General features: G+C 35.3%; 1 protein-coding gene across 1 annotated transcript; it reads right to left on the bottom strand.

Annotated features, from left to right (window-relative positions):
* Positions 1-16,201: 16,201 nt before the first annotated feature.
* On the bottom strand, positions 16,202-18,621 carry LOC111519038 (polycystin-2-like). The gene has a single exon (XM_023177709.2). The coding sequence runs from the start codon at positions 18,592-18,594 to the stop codon at positions 16,378-16,380; it is 2,217 nt and encodes a 738-aa protein (XP_023033477.2). The 5' UTR covers positions 18,595-18,621; the 3' UTR covers positions 16,202-16,377.
* Positions 18,622-19,047: the final 426 nt, after the last annotated feature.

The raw sequence follows: 19,047 nt of genomic DNA, 5'->3' as shown, positions 1-19,047 counted from the left end.
GCTTTAGATAACTGAGGAATTGGACCAGGATAGTCGCAGAGCTGCGGCAGCATTTCGGCGAGAAGGGGCTCTAAAACAAATACCATTTGCGATCAGCAGTAACAAAACAATATACATTTATATCTTAATAACAGGACAAAAAGTACAAACAGACTTTTTGTTTCAGACGATTTTTGCCAGAACGATATGTTCAAACATCTTGGCCATTTACATAAACTTTCTTGTACAATAAAAATGATTGTTTCAAAAATCTGTTAAAAGAAAAATCTTGCTTTAGTTTTTAAATAAATTTGTTTATTCGATGTGGTTTTAAATGATTTTTGATCAATAACAAACCTCAAATACATTTTAATTCCTAATTGTTTGCAAACGAATTATAACAAATTTATTAACAGATTGTCGAACACTATTTGACAATGATCAAAAAAGTTAAAAATAACATAAGTTTATAACATTATTTTATAAGCTTAATATTTGATAGCTTTGTATTAACAAACTAAGCAAACCAAATTGAAATTGTTTGAAAATGATTTGAAAATCTTTGAGATATTGCAAACGAAATGTGTTTTCTGAAAGAACAATTTTAGATTAGAGTCTAAAGAGATTTTCGTGCAGGTTTTTTCAAAAATAACTTTTTGGCCAAATTTATACATTATATTCCAACAGTTCTATAGTTTTTTATGCGTATGGTTAATTTTATACTTCTATAACTCATTTTTTTTATTAAGGTTTATGTTCGATTAAATAGAATTTCACGTAAACAAAAATGTAAATATAATATTTACCTAATGCTAGGCCTGTTAAAAAATTGTTTGCTTTGACATTTAATTAAATTTTTGTTATATTTTTTTTTTATGTAGATTTTTTTTTAATATTATATCTAGAACAAGTCAATATGCATCAGTTGGTTTATTTAGCCAACACTTAATGTAGACCAGTTCAAATAACAATTGAATGGACTCTCAAACGTTTCTATTATTTAGACCAAAGCAAGCGAATCGAGTGCAAACATTAGCCATGGGCCATATAATAAATACACAACAAACAGAAACCAAACGTTAATCTAACCAGATTCAACTGAATGACTAAGTCTCTGTCTATCTTCCTCTCTTTCGCGCTCTCTCTTTCTCTCGTAGAGACGACGAGCATCGCTTTCCTTTCTGGCATTTGTAATCATATTTTGCCGCGCAATTGCAAATACTCGCACATACGCACATAATCACACATATCCTGGCAAGGATATGAGCAGTTTTTAGATTTATATATCCACTATATGTATGTGTGTGTGTGTGTGTGTATGCCAGACTCTGGCAAACAATATAAAGTCAGAATCAGAGCCAGAGACATAGAGACGTTGTCGGAGTCGGAGCGTTATGTTACTGTGTATATGCATATATTAGTTATTAATGCGTACGTGGAACGCATATTGAAAATGCCGCAGCTAACCAATTTGCCAAAGGGGGTCGGCGGCGGCGGCGGTGGACAAAGAAATGCAGGAGTGGGGGCAAAGAGTGAGGCGGAGGGGGCGAGAGGTTTTTGTGTTGAATCCGCCTGGCAGATTTATGTGGTTTTTGCAGCAAAGAATGCATAATATTTACCCTAGCTGTGTTTTGCTAGAATTTGTAGAGTAGCGGACTTTTGGTCTCCATTAAACATTCATTCATTTTGACTGCCCCCCACCCACTAGCTCAATCGCCCACTTCCGTTCTTCAGTTGTTCAGCCCCGCCAAACTGCTTCTCCCCTCTAATAGTGGTAGTAGAGCAAAACTCCAACTTGACTTTGTTGCGGTCGATGAGATTTCTAGATGCGAAAACTTCTTCTAAAGGATGCGGTTTCTCTTGTTCTTCTTCTTCCATCATCATACGGAAAGAAGTGGCTGAGGGTTGGTTTTTTTTTTTTTTTTTTTACTTTTTACTTACTCTCTGATAAACTTAAAATGATATTAAAGCAATTTTCCCTTTTATATACATTCATACATATATATCTACTTAAAGTGAAACAAAAACCAAAAAAAAAAACATTGATTGATGGTTTTTAATTTACAACAACAACAACAACAGAAGCAACTTTGACGCAAGCATTTTCCACTTTCACTAGCTCTATGATAGATGAGTTTTTAAAGACTTTCACTCGTTTGTGTGTAGAAAATATGGTACCATGAAAGGACTTTAAGATACCCTCAAATATTTTATAACGTCATCTACCCACTTAGCATTTACAGTTACAATTTTCTCAAGGATATGAAGAAAATAGCAGAAACTGCTTTTCAAATGCATCAATCAAATTCACAATTGTCTTGAGATTAGATAGATTAATTTCGGTATTAAATAGATTCGTTTCTTAATTCATAAAAGTTAAATTGTTGAATGAATAACTAGATTAGGTACTTAATGAGGTTTTTTTATCTTTTATTTTATTAATGACTTTTGATATCGATATTTAAATCTTTTCACAGTTTATCACTGATTATCTTAGCTATAGAACTTTACGAAGAGACAGATCATTGCTCCATTTCCACAAATTCTGGTCGATTTTGAAATATCAAATACTTTGTGTAATGAAGTAAAGTAAAGTGAGTTGTCAGATCTTTTAAAACCGAATCACTTCTAGGTCCATTTGAATATATTCAAGCAATGCTTCAGTTGATACATTAGAATATATTTTCCCTTTGACCCTAATTTTGTTTCATTTATATTTTGGACATATTAAATTGTCTGACGCGACTAATCAATTGAGTTCTTTCAACAAGTTAGAAATTTGAATTAACTTTAGTCTTACTATCTAGAAAATAAAAACTACCAAAGTCTATGATGCGTAAAGCGTTTAAATTGACTATACATAAGAGTATTGGATTATCCACATTAAACTAATCGTAGACCACTTGGTACTCAACTATAGTTGTTCTTAGTTTTTATTTCTGTTTTTCTAGTTATGTTTTGGCATTTCTATATATTTTTATGTATATTTTCTCTTGTTTTTGGCAATATTGCTTCGTCTGGTGCTGTTGCTGCTGCTGATGCTGCTGCCAATTTGCGCAAATCGATTTTGTGACTAATTCAGCAAATTTTAATTGCGCATGCATTGAGCATGAATAAATAAATATGCGTATGGAGTTTGCTCTCGATTGCAGCAGAGCAAAAGTATTTTATTATTATTATTATTATTGTTTTTGGCATAGCATGGGAATGCAAAAACAAAAAACATAAACTATCAAGTTTTATGATGCCGAAAAGATGTACACACTCACAGACACACACACACACACACACACACACACACACACACACACAGTGAGATAAAGACTGGTACGAAAGAGGGCAGAAGAATGGAGTGAAATATGCAAGGAAGTTTTTGACCGGCCAGTAGCAAATAGTTTTATGAGGAGTTTCATCCAGGAGCAGAATCAGACACACAGACCCATAAACAGGGCCACAGACGGATGCTAGGGGTGGGGGGGGCAAAATGGACATGCCTCTTAGTCTTGGACATGGCCTGAGATCACAGAGTCGAGTCGAGTCGAGTAAAGCAAGGGGTATGAGGCCAGTGCCAAGTTTTTCGGCCAAAGAGCATATAAATTTCAACGCGTTGCAACAGAGGCATACCCTCAAAACCCAACGAAACTCACCAACTTTTTCTCTGCTCTTTTCTGCACATAATCAAGTTTCAATTTCCAGTTGCTGCTTGAGAAGATTTTTCAGGCAAAACTAACAATGCGGAAGATGAAAATGGGTGGCTTGATGTTATGGGTGCGGGTGGGTTTTATAAATGGAAACTAAACCCAAAGAGTCCCACCAACTACTGACCAACAGTTGTCAACGGCAGTGAAGGAATGTGTAATTACACTGGTTAACAAAAACCAAAAATGACAATACAAGAGTTGTTTCATTTTGATAAGATTCAAAACATATATATTTATCTTTAGAGATCAATGGTTTAGGGTTAATTTTAATTATTCTTTATTTTCAAATAACTTAAGCACGAGAATTTTTTTTCCCCTAAAGGCTACTTGTTTTTTTTTTTACAAATTATTGCTCAAACTTTTGGTTTAAGTTTAAAAAAGGTATGTTAAAATTTTCATTGCAAATTTTTGAAGAAAATCTTCATATTCATAAAAACTACTAGAGTGCTTTATGGAGAACACTTTTCCCCTTTATTTTTCTTTATTTTTTGGTTCAATGGACATGCAGCTATTTTGTAGTCAAGTGTTTCTTTGCCTTTTCTCTAAGAATTTTTACCAGCAATTTAGCAAAACGTCTTTTGGATTAAATTAAAAAAGAAATCATAAGAAAACTGTACAAATCAGTTAACCAAAGGAAGAGAAGGAAGAAAAAAATGTGGTAAGGGGGCTGGAGGCAGTGGTAAGCAAAGAGTGAGAGGCACCAAAGTTTTTCATTTTTTTTCTTCGTTTTTGGTTTTTTGAGAAAAAGTTTTAGCCGTTTAGCCGTTTCCTTTTTCAACACATTTTGCACTGATATTTTAATGTTTCCTTTTTTTATTTTTAATTTTTTTTTTCTTTTTCCTTTGCCCAAGGATTTCATTTAATTTGCCCTTGCCCTTACTCTTGGAATCTAAGAAACGAAAAAGAGACGACGACTCTAAAGTTCATTTCTACGCTCATTACACTTTTGCTTACGAAAATTGTTTTTCAAGCCGCACACTCAGTGAAGATGAAGCCGAGTTAGGGGGGCAACATAAAAAAAAAAATAAAGATAAAGGATAGACAAAACGATAAGGGAGTGGGTGGACTGGGGTGTTGGTTGGGGCTAAAGGGTGACCAGGACAGACCAGACCTCACCCCACCCCACCACATCCCAGTCAGGCAAAGGCTATATGGTTGACTAATTCATTTAATTCAAGAGTTTTAATAAAGTTTGTGCTCGGAGCACATTTTTTGGAGAAACACCCCCGACCAACGACCCAAGACCTCACAACCTCAAACCCAAACTCCTGAAGTTTTCTTCATTTTTTTTGTTAACTCCTCGTTTCTCTCAACCCACTGCTTGGTAGCTTTATTAAGCGCATAGCACGAATTTTCGTTTCTTTTTTTTTTTTTTTTTGTTTGTCCTCTTCTCTTTTTTTCCGTTTTAGCTTAGATTTAACAGTATAGTAGACCCTTTTGCCTAGATATAATCAAAAGTGTTGCGACCTTAGACAAGAGTTTGGCTCTCCTACAATTTCCCCTCTTCATCCTGTGTACATGGGCATGGGCTATAATTCATTTTTCTGTTTGGTGGACGGGTGTTTTTGTTGGTGGTTGGCGGTAAAGGGGCGACTGAAAAAGAAGTCTTTCAAAAATTTGCTTGATTTGCTTTGTGGCGTGAAAAGAAAGGCAAAAAAAAAAAAGAAGAGAGAAACCTTTTTTTTGTATATGCAAATTTGTTTGCTCTACTCTGTAATTTATTTTACAAAATTTGTTAGGCTTATCTGTGTGTGGTTGCTTCGCTTTTTGCTCTCCAAATGAAAGTTTTTTACACTCATTTCTATACACAAATGCAAAATATATACATACATACGTATATAGAGTATATGTTCATATATAAACTTATTTATTAGCCTTTGCTTGCGTGTTTTTTATTGCATAGAAATTTAAAAAATTTCCGAAAATAAAAAGTGACATATTTGCAGCTTCAGCTATTGATAAGATTATTTATTTAAGAGCCGCACCCACATGTCAAGTCATTTTAATGGATTATATATAGAAAGATATTTTTATATGTAGATATATCTCAAACATTAAACTAATTAAAATGGATTTAGTTGCAGCCTGAGTTGCTTAATGAAAAAATTTTGGGGTTTTTTTTTGCTTTTCAAGCTTTAAATTAATATCATCTAGCCAAAAATAAACACAAATCATTAAATTTAACTATATTGACTAGAAAATGTTCAATGGTTGCAATATATCATGGCGTATACGCAATTTTTTTCTGTTGAAACATTGAAACCTTTTGTCGAACAATTAAAATGATTAACATGATACCTTACAAATGCAAAGCTAATTTAAATGTAATTGAGATATATCTATTTGAAATAATATTGTTCTATTAACACAAACGCATTACCTTCTATTTATGTAGATGAAATGACCCTTTAATTTCAGTCAAAGTCAGTTGAATTTATTGCATTACAAAATTATGAAAAATAAACCAAAAAATAGTTGGACAACGTTGCGAATAAGTGATTTTATTTCATGACTTAGTCATCAAGGGTAACAAATAGTTACTTTTGGTCGTTGGCATTTTCGCTCCTTTAAAATGTTGAATAATTTTACTTAATTTTAGTAATACGCAAGATCTAATGAAAATACTCAAAGATAAAATCGCTGCCAATTTAAAACTTAACCTCAGGCTTAGCAAAGGTTATTTACCTTCGATTTCGAGTGAATAAATGATTAGAGAAATTTTGTAAAATTTATTTAATGATTTTTTTTGTTTGTTTGAAATCAAACTTGAAAAGTAACAAACCGCAGCTAAGAAGAAGAAGAAGAAGCGACAAGCGACAGGCACAAAAACTTTTCCATCTTTTTCGGTTTGTTGCTTATTTACCCATGGATACAAGTTGAATGCTCTCTACGACTGCAGTTGTTGTCTCCATCTTCGTTCATCTCGGTTTTGGTTTTTTTTTTTTTTTTCTTATCTACGTTTCAGTCGCTGTCTTGGGTTAGTGTTTCTGTTTTCAGTCCAAATGGTCGGGCATCTTTTAGCATCATACACTTGTGCTTGTGCCTAAACCCTCCCAAATGGCAACTAAATTCGTGGATTGTTGCGCTCCTTTCCTATACATATACATACATATATACACTTAAACTTGCAGATACATACATATACATATATATTTGTTTCTATCTCTGGTTTGGCATTTGCCCTTAGACAGTGTCGAGGTTTTCGAGGTTTCAATGAGAATTGTCGTCATGTTGTCGTTGTCGTTGTCCCGAGTTGCCATTACTTAAACACTGCGAGTTGAGAGAATAAGAAGAAAATAAAAAAAAAAAACACATTCAAAAAAAAGAGAAGAAGAAATATCGAAAGGCAGCAGCAAAATATCAATATTTTATGATCAGCGCTTCCTGTGGCTAGACAACGACGACATGAATATCCCCATCTTCTCTTCGCCGGGGTCCCGTCAGTGCACTTGTAATAGTTTTTTTTTTTCTCTCTCTCTTTTTTAGTAGGGGATTTCCCCTGTTTGCTCTCAAGCGGTTTTAGTTCAGTGATTTTAGGCAGCTGCCGCAAGCAAAACATGAGAAAAAAAAAAGAACGAAACCAGTTGGAAGAAAAAGAAAATACAACAAAAATTACATTTCCTTCAACTCGAAAAGTTTTTCGTACAGGCAAGGACAACACAGGAAAAGGATGTGTTCGGTTCTGCGTTGTGGCTACCATCATTCCCCCGTTCAGTTTCCCCCCTTTCTTTTTTTTTCGGGTGTGTGTTGGGGTTGTGGCCCGCCTGCTTGTGCGCATTTCCAAATCATTTATCATAATTTTGTGGAATTCCCCCAGCAGCTCTCAATTCGCCGTTTTGATAAAAACGTTGAGCTTGGGCCTAATTTATGTGTATATTGGTATTAGTTTACCCTGCTTTAGTCGTCTTCCCCCCATCCCTTTTGTATTTGAACATGTACATACAAACAGATATGTATATCTTCCCCCTCCCCGTTCCCCTATCTATCTCACACTCTGTCTCTGTGTGGAGAGTGTCGGGCGTATTATTAATTTCTAATTTGCATAACCTACAAAAGCTTTGAACTTTCAACTCTCATGCCTCGGCTGGAGCGAGTCTATTATGCAAAAGTTTTCGCACGGCTTTTGCTTGAATAAAAGTTTTAATTTTTTTCTTTTGCAGGGCAATAAATCGAGTGGAAGAGTAGAGAGAGGGTAGAGGACCAGAGAAGAGGTGGTGGTGCTGGTGGTGTGAGTGGTAGTTTAGCGGGTTGTGTGGCAATAGGGAAAAACTTTGGCAAAGTGCGTGAGAGCTTTTTAATGGTTGCATTGGCTTAAATTTTAATTATATTTTAGATGGGGGTATCAGGGGTGGTGGACACAAAGATAACCTCTATATAAGAAAAACAACAAGAAAAAAAAAATAAAACCATTATGACAAAAAAATTATTATATATTATAAAAGCCATAGATAGGAAAACTTGCCCACTCAAAACGAAAGTTTAATCAAGTGGTAAAAGATATCAGCCAGGCAGAACACGAGAACTGCAGCAATTTTTCGCATAAAGCAAGTGATAATCATAAGTATCCGCAAAAAAGAGAGTAACTTTAACATACACTTGAGTTTATTAAAGTATAATCTCTTTTTTCTATGGCTAGACAAGAAATTCAGGTAAGGAGTTAACAACTCCCACAACCTCACCCACAATCTTTTAGTTTTAGCAATTAAGCTTTAGGTTAAATGAATGAAAATATCATGAATGAAGTCTTAAGATATACAAATAGATTATGTCTGAAGGTGCCATTAACTTAAACTACAAATTAAAAGTGTTTTTCATGCAGCTCTTTTATAGACAAAAAACTGTGATGTCACCTTTAAAGTAAATAAAATTAATTATGTAATATTCATAACTATTTAAAATATGCACAAAAAAAAAATACTTTTTCTTTATTCCATAGAACTCTACATAAAATCAAGAGTTCCTTATTAATTTTCTTCCAGCATTGAGCTACAGCTACGGGTACACATATTTCAGTTATGAGAACATCTTCACATATGTATGTACATATATGTGTTGACTTGTTTCCATTTTGGCTCATAAATATTTTCCCAAAAATCTGTGACTCAAACAGGAAATTAAACTTACATTTCCGGCCATAATTTACTCACAAAGTTTACCTGACCAGGGGTAAATAGAAATTGATCGTAATCCCATTTAAATGGTATTTCAATTATAATTGAACAATTAAATATGTTACAGGTTGCACACACAAACACACACACAACACACACAGATGCTAAGAGGGGTAGCATTTGGTAATGGCGACCCCATACCTTGCCACTTGATACGCAACATTACTAGGTGGGCCCCCAGGCCCTCAAGATTGGATTATGTTGATGTTGCAAGCTCATTTAATGACTGATATATAAGACAAGTCCGAACTGCAAGTAAATTGCCATATCAATAAACAAAATCAATTCACAAAACGAACATTTAATCAAAGCTTAGAATAAGGGAGCTAAAAGGGAGAAAGATGGGAGGGAGAGAGAGAAGAGAAGGCGAAATGGAGAAGGCAAAAGCGAAGCGGCTCAACATTTCCGGCAAACTAAACCATGTTAGGAATGAAAAATGAACTCAGGATGTATGTGCTTCTTTGTATGCTACATGTATGTGTGATTGCAAGTGTGTGTGTGTGTGTGTGTGTCAGTGAAGCGAGGAAAAATCTATAATATGACATAAAAATGAAAACCAAATGACAAGGGTCTTGGTGTGCGGCCCATGGCAATGCGGTTTCTGTCTGTTCCTGGAGATATGCCAAAACTATTACAAATTGATTCCCACTCACAAGCGCCGCTGTTCGTCGTCTTGCTCGTCTGATCCTGCTTCAAATCCAGCTCCTGCTCCTGCTTCAGCCATCATCATGGCTGTCTTTCCCATTTCAGGATGCGTGACTTGTGTGCTCTGTTGTGTGACTTTAAAATTGTTCAACAATTTTTTATTGACGCCAAAGGTTGCGCTTTTGAGTTTTATTATTGTTGATGGTTGGGCCATAAACTCGCGCCGAAAAACCCGACTCAATTAAAGACATCCCGAGGGCCTAGTAAACTTAGTAGGAATCGTGAGTGAGGGGTTGCCTGCTTGGCTGACTGACTGGATGACTGGATAGCTGGATGGTTGGTTGATACTTCTACTGGCACTCATCTCATTTCAGTCATAGTCCCACCATGCCCAGTCTCTCTTCATCTTAGTTTGCTTCCTCACAACAAGTGACAAGCTGTAAAAATGTACTGTGTAGGAGAGTGTAGGTGTAAGCTTTTACTTGCTGCAGGGCCCCAAACGATTTACAGTCTTGAACGTGACTCACTTTGCTAAATGGTTCGAATAACCTAAAGGGTACGGGGTGCCAGAACAGTTACGGGTCCCGGCAAGGGGAGAAAAACAATGAAAAACTTTTTATGCCAACTACCAAGATGTCGATTATAGTCTATCTCAAGAAAAGAGTATCTTAAGTACTCCAAAGATATTTTCCTTTTTGAATCATTGGATTGAAAAAGAAGAAGAAAAATCAAAAGAAATAGATAAAAGAGAATTGTAATTTATGTAATACTTTAGATTATGCCTTTACTAAAAAATTAGACAAAATATGTGTTTATAAAACAAAAAAAGCTTTAAAACAACATTCATGGCGACTTCGTTGATGTTTTAAGCTAACCATTTGTTATTAATATGCATAGTAAAAGATAAAATAACAACAAAATCACTATCAAAAGGGTATTTTCAGTTCGATTCCAATATTCACAAAAACTGGCAACCAATCCTCATTGTGTCCTCTTGTTAAATAAAATATGCAATAACACAAACAACAGTCGAAACAAATGTAAGGACAATTGTACAATTTGTTTGCCCCAATCACCTCCAACTCCCAGCTCCAACGCCAGATCTCAGCGGCGTCACCTCCCGCATCCTCCTACTATCGTATACATCCTACAGCCAACATCTTCTGTTTGGTCGTCTGTTTGTTTTCAAAGTCTAATTAACCACATCAGAGGGAAATACGAACAAAAAATCTATGGGAAATTTGCGTGGATGTTGGGTTTCTCAATATAAATGCTCTGTAAGTACGTGTTTTATATGCCAGACACACGGCATGACACCGAAGCGAGGGAGACAGAGAGGGAGAGAGAGAAAAAAAGAGGGAGAGAGAAAGCGAGAGGGCGAAAGTAGAGATAGCAATAGAGAAAGTGTCTTTTTATACACGTGTCAAAGAGAGCGCCCTTCCACCAAAAACGAAAAGCAAAAAAAAAAGGGCAGGCAATGCAAAAATTTTAATTTCAACCTAATGGCGACAGAATACAATTTCACTGGAAATGGAAATCGTTCAGTTTATTTTTGGGGCCACTTGTGAAATCAATACAAGGCGGGGCAGCACCAAAAAACCAGGAGGGGGCTAAGGAATGTAACCATTTTGTAAGGATGGTAAAATTCATGGAAATCAGAAATCAGGGTAGCTTAACAGCCAGCCAAAAAGTAGGCAATAAAAATTTTTAATCAATTTATTTAAGCAGAAAAATATAGACGAAAGAAAATAATGTTTATTCACCTTTCGTGGAAGTCGTACAAGTTATTACAAAAACTGATGGCATCGTTTCAGCCTAGATGATATCTTGTCTATGGAAAGAGAGAGAGAGAGAGACAGACAGTAAACTTTTTGCGAATTTATCATAAGTTGATAAGTAAACCCATACAAAAAATTGAATATTCCATTTTTGCTTAATTTTGTTATATTTCAGTTTTCTATTGTGTGTATCTTCAATTGCCCTTGGTCTTCTCATTTCAGTTCTTATATATGTATGTATATGAAATTTATTTTTGTTTTGTATGCCTTTATCATAATTTGCAAAAAACTGGGCTAATTTTCTTTATTACTTGAACTACACTTGCCTTTTGGTCATTAAGCTAACAACATTGCGTATGCGTAATAAATAATTGAAATTTTCACCCAAGGGGCCAACAACACAAGAGCACAGGAGACATCCAGGGCAGTAAGGGGGGTGGGCAAAAAAAAGAAACTCAGAACGAGTTGTGCGTTATGGTGTTTAGCTTTTGGGCAAGTGAGCGCACCAAAGCAAAAATGAAAATAATTTTTCCTTCAAGTGATGAGAATGAGGTAGAAAAAAATATATATATGTATGTATAAGAAGGAAAAGTCGTCGTCGTCGTTGTTGTTATTGTTGTTGTTGTCGTTGTAGTCGTCGCAGGCGAAGTAATGAACACACTTTTCGCATTTAAGTGTGCTGCAGCACGCTAATGGGGCAAGCAGCAGGAGCAGCAGCAACAACTACAAGAGTCAGGCGGCAGCAACAGTTGCTAACTGCCACCTACTAAGCCACCTCTCTCTCTCTCTCTCTCTGTCTTGCTTTTTCTCACTCTCTCTTTCTCTCTCTTTCTCATCATCTTACTACTTCTGCTCATTTTTAATTCCTTGGCACATTTGTGTAACGTGACATGAAATCCATTTGATGTCGCCGTTGTCGTCTGCCTTTTACCTTCTCTCTTGCCAGCTGCAATTGTTGTTGCTTGCTGGTTGCTGTTGTTGTTAACAAACAAACATGCTTTTCTACTTTTTATTGCTAATTTTTATTTTATTCTCCCTCTTGTTTTTATTCTCATTCTTCTCCATTCTCAACTTCGTTCTGTCCTGTATCTTTGTGCTGCATTTTAACGCGATAACTCCCCTGGCACTTGAGCTCATAAATTTATAAATGGGCCACTGCTAGAGATGGGGAAAGAGAGGGAGAGTGAGGCAAAAGCGCGACTGTAAAATGTGAAATGACGAAACGAGCCGCGGCAAAGACTTCTGGGGCGTTAGGTAAATTCTATATAAGAGAAGACGACGCAATGGAGAAATCATCTTGAAAAGCACTCATCTTTTTTTTTTTCATCTTCGTTTTTGTTTTGATGGATTGTACAAAAAGGAAATGACAATCCCAAATAGAAAGCGAGCATCATGACTAAGCCTTCCATTTTGACTTTTAAATGAAAATATCCCGAATAACCCATTAAGAGCTTAACTTGAGATCATATACGAATTAGGATTAAAAATATTATTTCTGTCTCTCAAACTAATTACTTATTTGCTTAAGTAGAAAGGTCTCGTTTTGCTGTTTGGTTTTTAAGTGTATTTAATATTCGTCTTTTAATGCATTTCCCTTGGGCTTTTATACATTTTTTTTGTTTGCCATTATTTGTTTAACTTTTGTCAATCATAATTACTTGGGTTGCTTGCCTCCTGTGGAAGCCATTGACAGAAACGGAAACAAATGAAGTATCAGTCACACAAAAAAAAAAAAATAAAATAAAATAAAACAAAAACAAAAAAAACACGCATAAAAGAAAACAAATTGACAAAAAAAAAAACACACACACACACACACAAGTCACACACACAGTAAAAGGCACTGAACATTTGACTAAAAGCAAAGCTTTTAATATTTCATTTGCCCAATCCGCCGAGTCATGAATTTGTATTACAAAATTTTAAATATGCTTTTTATGTTGCTATGATTAAATTAACATTTTGTTTATTGAAGTCAATATGAAAAGAAAGCGGGTAAGAGGACCAATTTTTTTTTTTTTTTTTGGTTGCCCTCAGCAAAAATGCAATTAGCAAAGTTTTTTAAGTGGAAATTTGGTCAAGTGCATTCAAGTGAAGGAAAGTAAAATATATTGAGAAAGAGAGAAAGCGAGTGGGGGGAAGGTTAAAAATTGTGAATTGATTTACAAGTCTTGTGGCCGACTTAGCTTAAATCGATTTCTGTTTGCGGTAATTTCAACTTGAAATTTTTATTGTCTCCTCTGACTTTCTCTCTGTCACTTACTTGACCCAAAATGAAAGCAAAATATTGTAACTAAATTTTGTCTAGACCAATTTAACCTAATGGCTGGCAGTTAACCCCAAGATAAGCCAGCTTAGATATTGTCATATCACTTCTCCCCAAGGCAATGCAATTTAAGCCCTCACTCTTTCCCTTTTTTTTTTTTTGTTGCTCAATCGTCTCTGGTGGCTTTAATAATTGTCTCTTTTGACATTTATAAACATATTTTTAAATAAACTTCAATCAATCCCGCCGCCACAGACACATGCCCCTAAGCAACGCCAACCGATAGACAACTCTCGCATGAAAAAAAAATATATACAAAATACATATAAAGAACAAAGCAGCAAGGAACAAGTTAAAAAAAAAAAAACCTTAAAAGTCAATTTGCCGTAGGCATTGCTAACAAAACATAAAGAGCGATGCATGCCACATAAAAAAAAGGCGCCGAAATTTCCATACAAAAAATAAACACACCGAGGGGGGCGATAAGGGGAGCATGTGAGGGGGTGTGGGGGTGGTAGCCAAAAAATTTCACGCAGCTTAAAAACCGCACTCACGCACAAAATATGTTTTTTTGTTTTTTTTTTTTTGCCTTCTTTATTTACCTTACCCAGGCATAAGGAAGAAAGAACTCGGGTGTTTCTGTCTGTGCGCGTTTGGTAAACAATAAACCAACCGATTCTCCAGTTTCCGCAGGACCTTAACAACAACAACAACAACAACACCGACCATCATTGAGTATGGAGGACACAGCAATGGCGACCTGGGTCGGTGGAGGCACTAAAAAGCGGCCTTATTTACGGCGTTTACATGCAATATTTACATGAAATCTCTTACAATAACAGTTATGCCTTTTGATGCGACGATGAACCCCTCCCTCCCCTAACGCCCGCACACCTCCCCCCCTTTACCATCATCTCTCGTATAGCCAAACAAAAAGATGGCCCTCTACTCAATTGTTATTACCAGGCTTGTCTCGTCTTTGCTTTGCTTTACTTTTGTAGCAAAGGGGCGGGCATTTCAGTTACCCCCACTCGTTCACTTTTTTATTAATTTGTCAAAGGAATGATGAACAAAAAAAAAACAAAAAAACGGAAAAAAAAATGTATATATATAAGCCCCCACTGAATAAAATTGATATACACAGGGCTGACAAAAAAAAAAAAATGATGAAAATGGACAATCTGAATTGACAGAATTTATTCAGCAAATACTCGTAGCTCAAACGATGAGATTTCGGGCATTTTTAGGTCATAATTTTTTAATAACAAAGAATTTTATTAATGAAATATATTTAAAAGTATTATTTTCCATTATTTCTTCAGCTATAACTCCTGAGAAAATTACAAGCTATGAAAATCCTTTTTCAATTATAATTTTTGGTCTATTCTGTGTCTTTAATATTTTACCAAGAAGTTTAATTGAATTTGATTTATTTTTTATTCAAAATCAAATAACAAAGAAGTTTCAATTTTCATTTTTAGTTTTCCCTCTTTACTTTATTTAATACATAGTTTTATTTTAAAATAAACTACTCGACAACTAGTTTAATTAATTCAAAAAAACTAACCTAAAATAAATCAAAACAGAAAAAGGTTTTGGTTTTGGTTTATTGTGTGTTTTTTTTTTTCTTTCCAACCCTGACCACTGCTGAGTGGAGTCTGTGTTGCCCATGTATAATATTTTAGCATTAAAACTGATTTTTCCCAACACGTACTCAGAGCATAGGCAACGCCTCAAAAGCAGGCTACAAATATTGTTGCCGCCGCCATAGCCGTTGTCGAGCCGCATTCATATGCAAATACATAAAAGGCCAAAGCCAGAGAGAACACAGAAAAAAAGAAGAAAGAAAAAAATGTATATATATATATATATATATGTGAATAAAATCGTATCCGCAAAAAGCGCGATGCGCAAATAGCGCGCTTCCTGAAATAATAATTCAAATACTGTGATAAAAATCGACTATAAACTCGCATGCTGTGCCGGCATCCCTCACACACACACACACACAAACACACACACACCCATCTAGAGTCGCCTCCTTTTGCTCCTCTAGTTGGTTGGTGTTGTTGTTCCCATTCTCATTCTCATTCTCATTCCCCCATGCCCCTTGTTTCCCTCTCTCCAACCTCTAACCAGCCAGTTCTGTGCGTACGTGCGCATATTTCATTCCCTAACGACCCCTTTTAACTGAGAAAATGTGTTTTCGTTACTTTTAGCATCTTTATCAAATAATAATATTACGCCGCACGAACCCAAACGTCGTCGAGAAGAAGCATCTCAACCCCCACTTCCTTCTCCACCACCAAAAGAAAATTTTTTGCACTTTGCAAAATGTAAAAAAAAACAGCAAACAAAAAAAAAAAAAAACAAACAAATTTTTTTTTGTTTGAAATTGAAATGGAAATGCAGCATAGAGAATCGAATACTTGATGCCCTTTTTGCCTAGCTCGAAAGGTTATTATTCCTTTGTAGATAAAGACTGCTTGAAGTTTTGAAAGTGCAACTGACGTTACTTAAGCCCAAACTCATTTGATACTTATAAAATGTGTTAAAATATATAAATTTTAATGATTCTTAACGTTTTTTCATTGCTAGGGATTATCTTTAGTACTGCAACTGCTTAATAACTCACAATTATTCACAGTATTAGCTCTGGTTTGTTCTCTGCCCTTAAAGAGGCGAATCATCCTTTAAATTATGGACTACAAGATTTAAAATATAGTAAATGCTTTATTTTAAAGTTTTCTTTGCCTTCTTTTCATCTACATATACTCTATGGTTAGATCTAGAAAATGTTCTGTGGTTTATTCTAAAATTTCTTTGCCTTCTGCTTCTCATCTATATTCTCTGGGTAGATTTTGAAAACTCCTTGAATGTCTAGTTTCCTCTCTATAGAGAAGATTGCCATCTTTGTCATAGAAGAAATAACGTTCAAATATTTCCATTTGTGTTTGCATAATGGCTGCCAATGTAAAAAGTCTTTCAATACGTCTTCGATATTTCAAATGCAGTCTAGCATCATCGATGTTTTGATGTTGATCAATATGGCCCCTAACATTTGTTAAGGCTTCGTGCCGCTGCTTTATATTCTTCTTATCAATTGAATCCAATTTCCTTTTAATATTCTGAGCGACTGTACGATTTCCACGCTTATACGAACGCTTAAGACAAAAAAAACTGGCTATATAATTGATAATATCGGCGCATTCAACTTTAAGGAATTCTAAAAAATTTATACGATATACAAGTCTTCGATCACGTTTCAATTTTGCTGTTGTGAAATAATCACTTAACATTGAAACAAAAACATTGATTAACAGCACCGCAATGACGAATGACAAAATGGCATATAGAAAAATGCCAACCACAGTGCCGCCATAGAAAAGATCATTGGGATTGACTTGAGAGCTGAATCCAAAGGAAAAGCACATACAGGCGACAATACTTTTGATCAGACGATTGAAGCCACTGCAATAGCTGCCATTGATAACAACAACAGCGATGCCAAAGGCCATCACCAAGATGGCTATAACACATGCCGTATGGAACATGGAATGCCATGCCAGATATAATGTATCCGTAAATAATTGAAATATGCTAGCAAACTGCAATACTTTCCACAAACGTATTGTGGCCGTACAGATGAGTAGACCAATCATTATATTGCATAATGAATTTAATCTTGTCGGTTGTCGAAAATCAATAAAATCCAATTTACTGGCACCTTCGACTTTCTTGAGCATCGAATTGACCAGAGTTTCACGTAAAAATATAACTATAATTACTAAAAAGTTCATAATGAATATCAATAGATCGATTTTAATCCACACTTGTTGTATCTGCTTGGGCTCATACCACAGACGAAGGAACAGATTTTTTGCCAACTGTATGACAACAACAAAATATAGAAATACAACAACTAGAGCTGATACTGGAAGTTGGGATAAATTTTCCATCATTTTAACACTCTCGATATCGGCGTGTGGTATCATTAAGCCAAATGGTGTACGCTCTGCCCACAGTGTGCAAACGGAAAACATATTCGCATCGGCATTGTATAATGTAAAATCCATAAATATTGCCGATGTATTATAATTAAGCCAATTATGATTATGCAGATAATGGATAACCTTCATGCTATTCTCTCTACTGCGTGCCAATAGGGCAACATAACCTTTCAGTTCGGGATAGCTTAGAAAGCCGCCTTCATGTACGAAATTTAATAGCAAATAGCTAACAAGTCCATTGTGCGATGACATTGGCAGCCATGGCTCATAGATACGCCAATATTTATCCGTATAATGTAAACGTTCGTATGGTAACTTCCAATCGGTCGTATATAATATATCCGTGAATTCGGGCTCATTAAGGCCATAATTACGCGTCGCAACTCTCAATTGACGTAAACGAACTACACCCAGCATCCGAACCTGGTCAGCATGCTCCCAGCCAGTGAAACCGGTTTCCGTGAAATTCGGATTAAATGGCCTAATCAATGACAGCTCAATGAATGAATACACATGCCACAAATGTAATAATTTATCCATGCCCATGGATACCGTTTGATTGACCAGAAATAATGTCTTAATATCCAATGTATTGTAATACAAATATTCATCACGTGTCACCAGGATCATGCACAATAAGAGAACAAAATAACTGGCATATACCAACATTTCACCGGCAATATGTTTATATTTCAAATTTAATTTCTCATTCCGATGTCCCTCGGTGATCACAAGTTGACTACGCAGGCTACGTAATCTTAATTTTAAATAATCCATACGATTGTGTTGACTTGCATCCGGATCGGGGGTAAATTTACGTTGTTGTGGCGGCCATGTGGCCCCATCGATGGCCTGAATGGCAAATCGTATCGGATCACCGATAAGAAACTGAAAGAGCACTACCAAAAAGAACATAACCCAAATGGCTTTGAATTTCTTTGCCTCATGCGATATACCAGATAAACGAAAGATAAAAATCATGCTTAACAATATAGCGAATACGGTGATGGTGAAAAATATTGAACCAGATTTACCAAAAGGCATTGTGAAACTTATAACAAAAAAAAACTAGAATTATTTTTAATTTTTTCTCTTTTTTTGACAAATAGCTCTCAACTAATCTGTGCCATAAACATTTCGTTCGTGTTATAGACAAAGAATGGCACCAAAAAAAATCAATTGTGAAATCTCTTTTAACATTCTTTAATCATTGATTTGTTTTTGTTTTTCGTTTTTTTTTTGTCTATATAAAATTAGATAAAGATGAACATTTTGAAAAGAGAAAATATTGTAGTCTTCAAATCGATAATTCCATTTCAATTCACCGCTTTCCATTTTCGTTTCCAAATTTTGTTGACCTTCGATTTTATTTTTCTTATTTTGTTTTTCGTTTTTTTTTTTTGGCGTTTCATGAACAAATTATTGTAGCATCGCTGGCACTTTTTCATCCAACAATTTCCATGCCAACTGAACTGATTCTTCATCGTGTGCCTTTGT

This window comes from Drosophila willistoni (genome assembly GCF_018902025.1).
Source record: "Drosophila willistoni isolate 14030-0811.24 chromosome XR unlocalized genomic scaffold, UCI_dwil_1.1 Seg8, whole genome shotgun sequence".
Taxonomy (NCBI): domain Eukaryota; kingdom Metazoa; phylum Arthropoda; class Insecta; order Diptera; family Drosophilidae; genus Drosophila; species Drosophila willistoni.
Note: the sequence above shows the minus strand (reverse complement) of the source record. Positions and strands in the feature narration are given on the sequence as shown.

What these genes read in the sequence shown, in the direction of transcription:
- LOC111519038 (XM_023177709.2), bottom strand. Translation starts at nt 18,594, where the DNA reads ATGCCTTTTGGTAAATCTGGTTCAATATTTTTCACCATCACCGTATTC.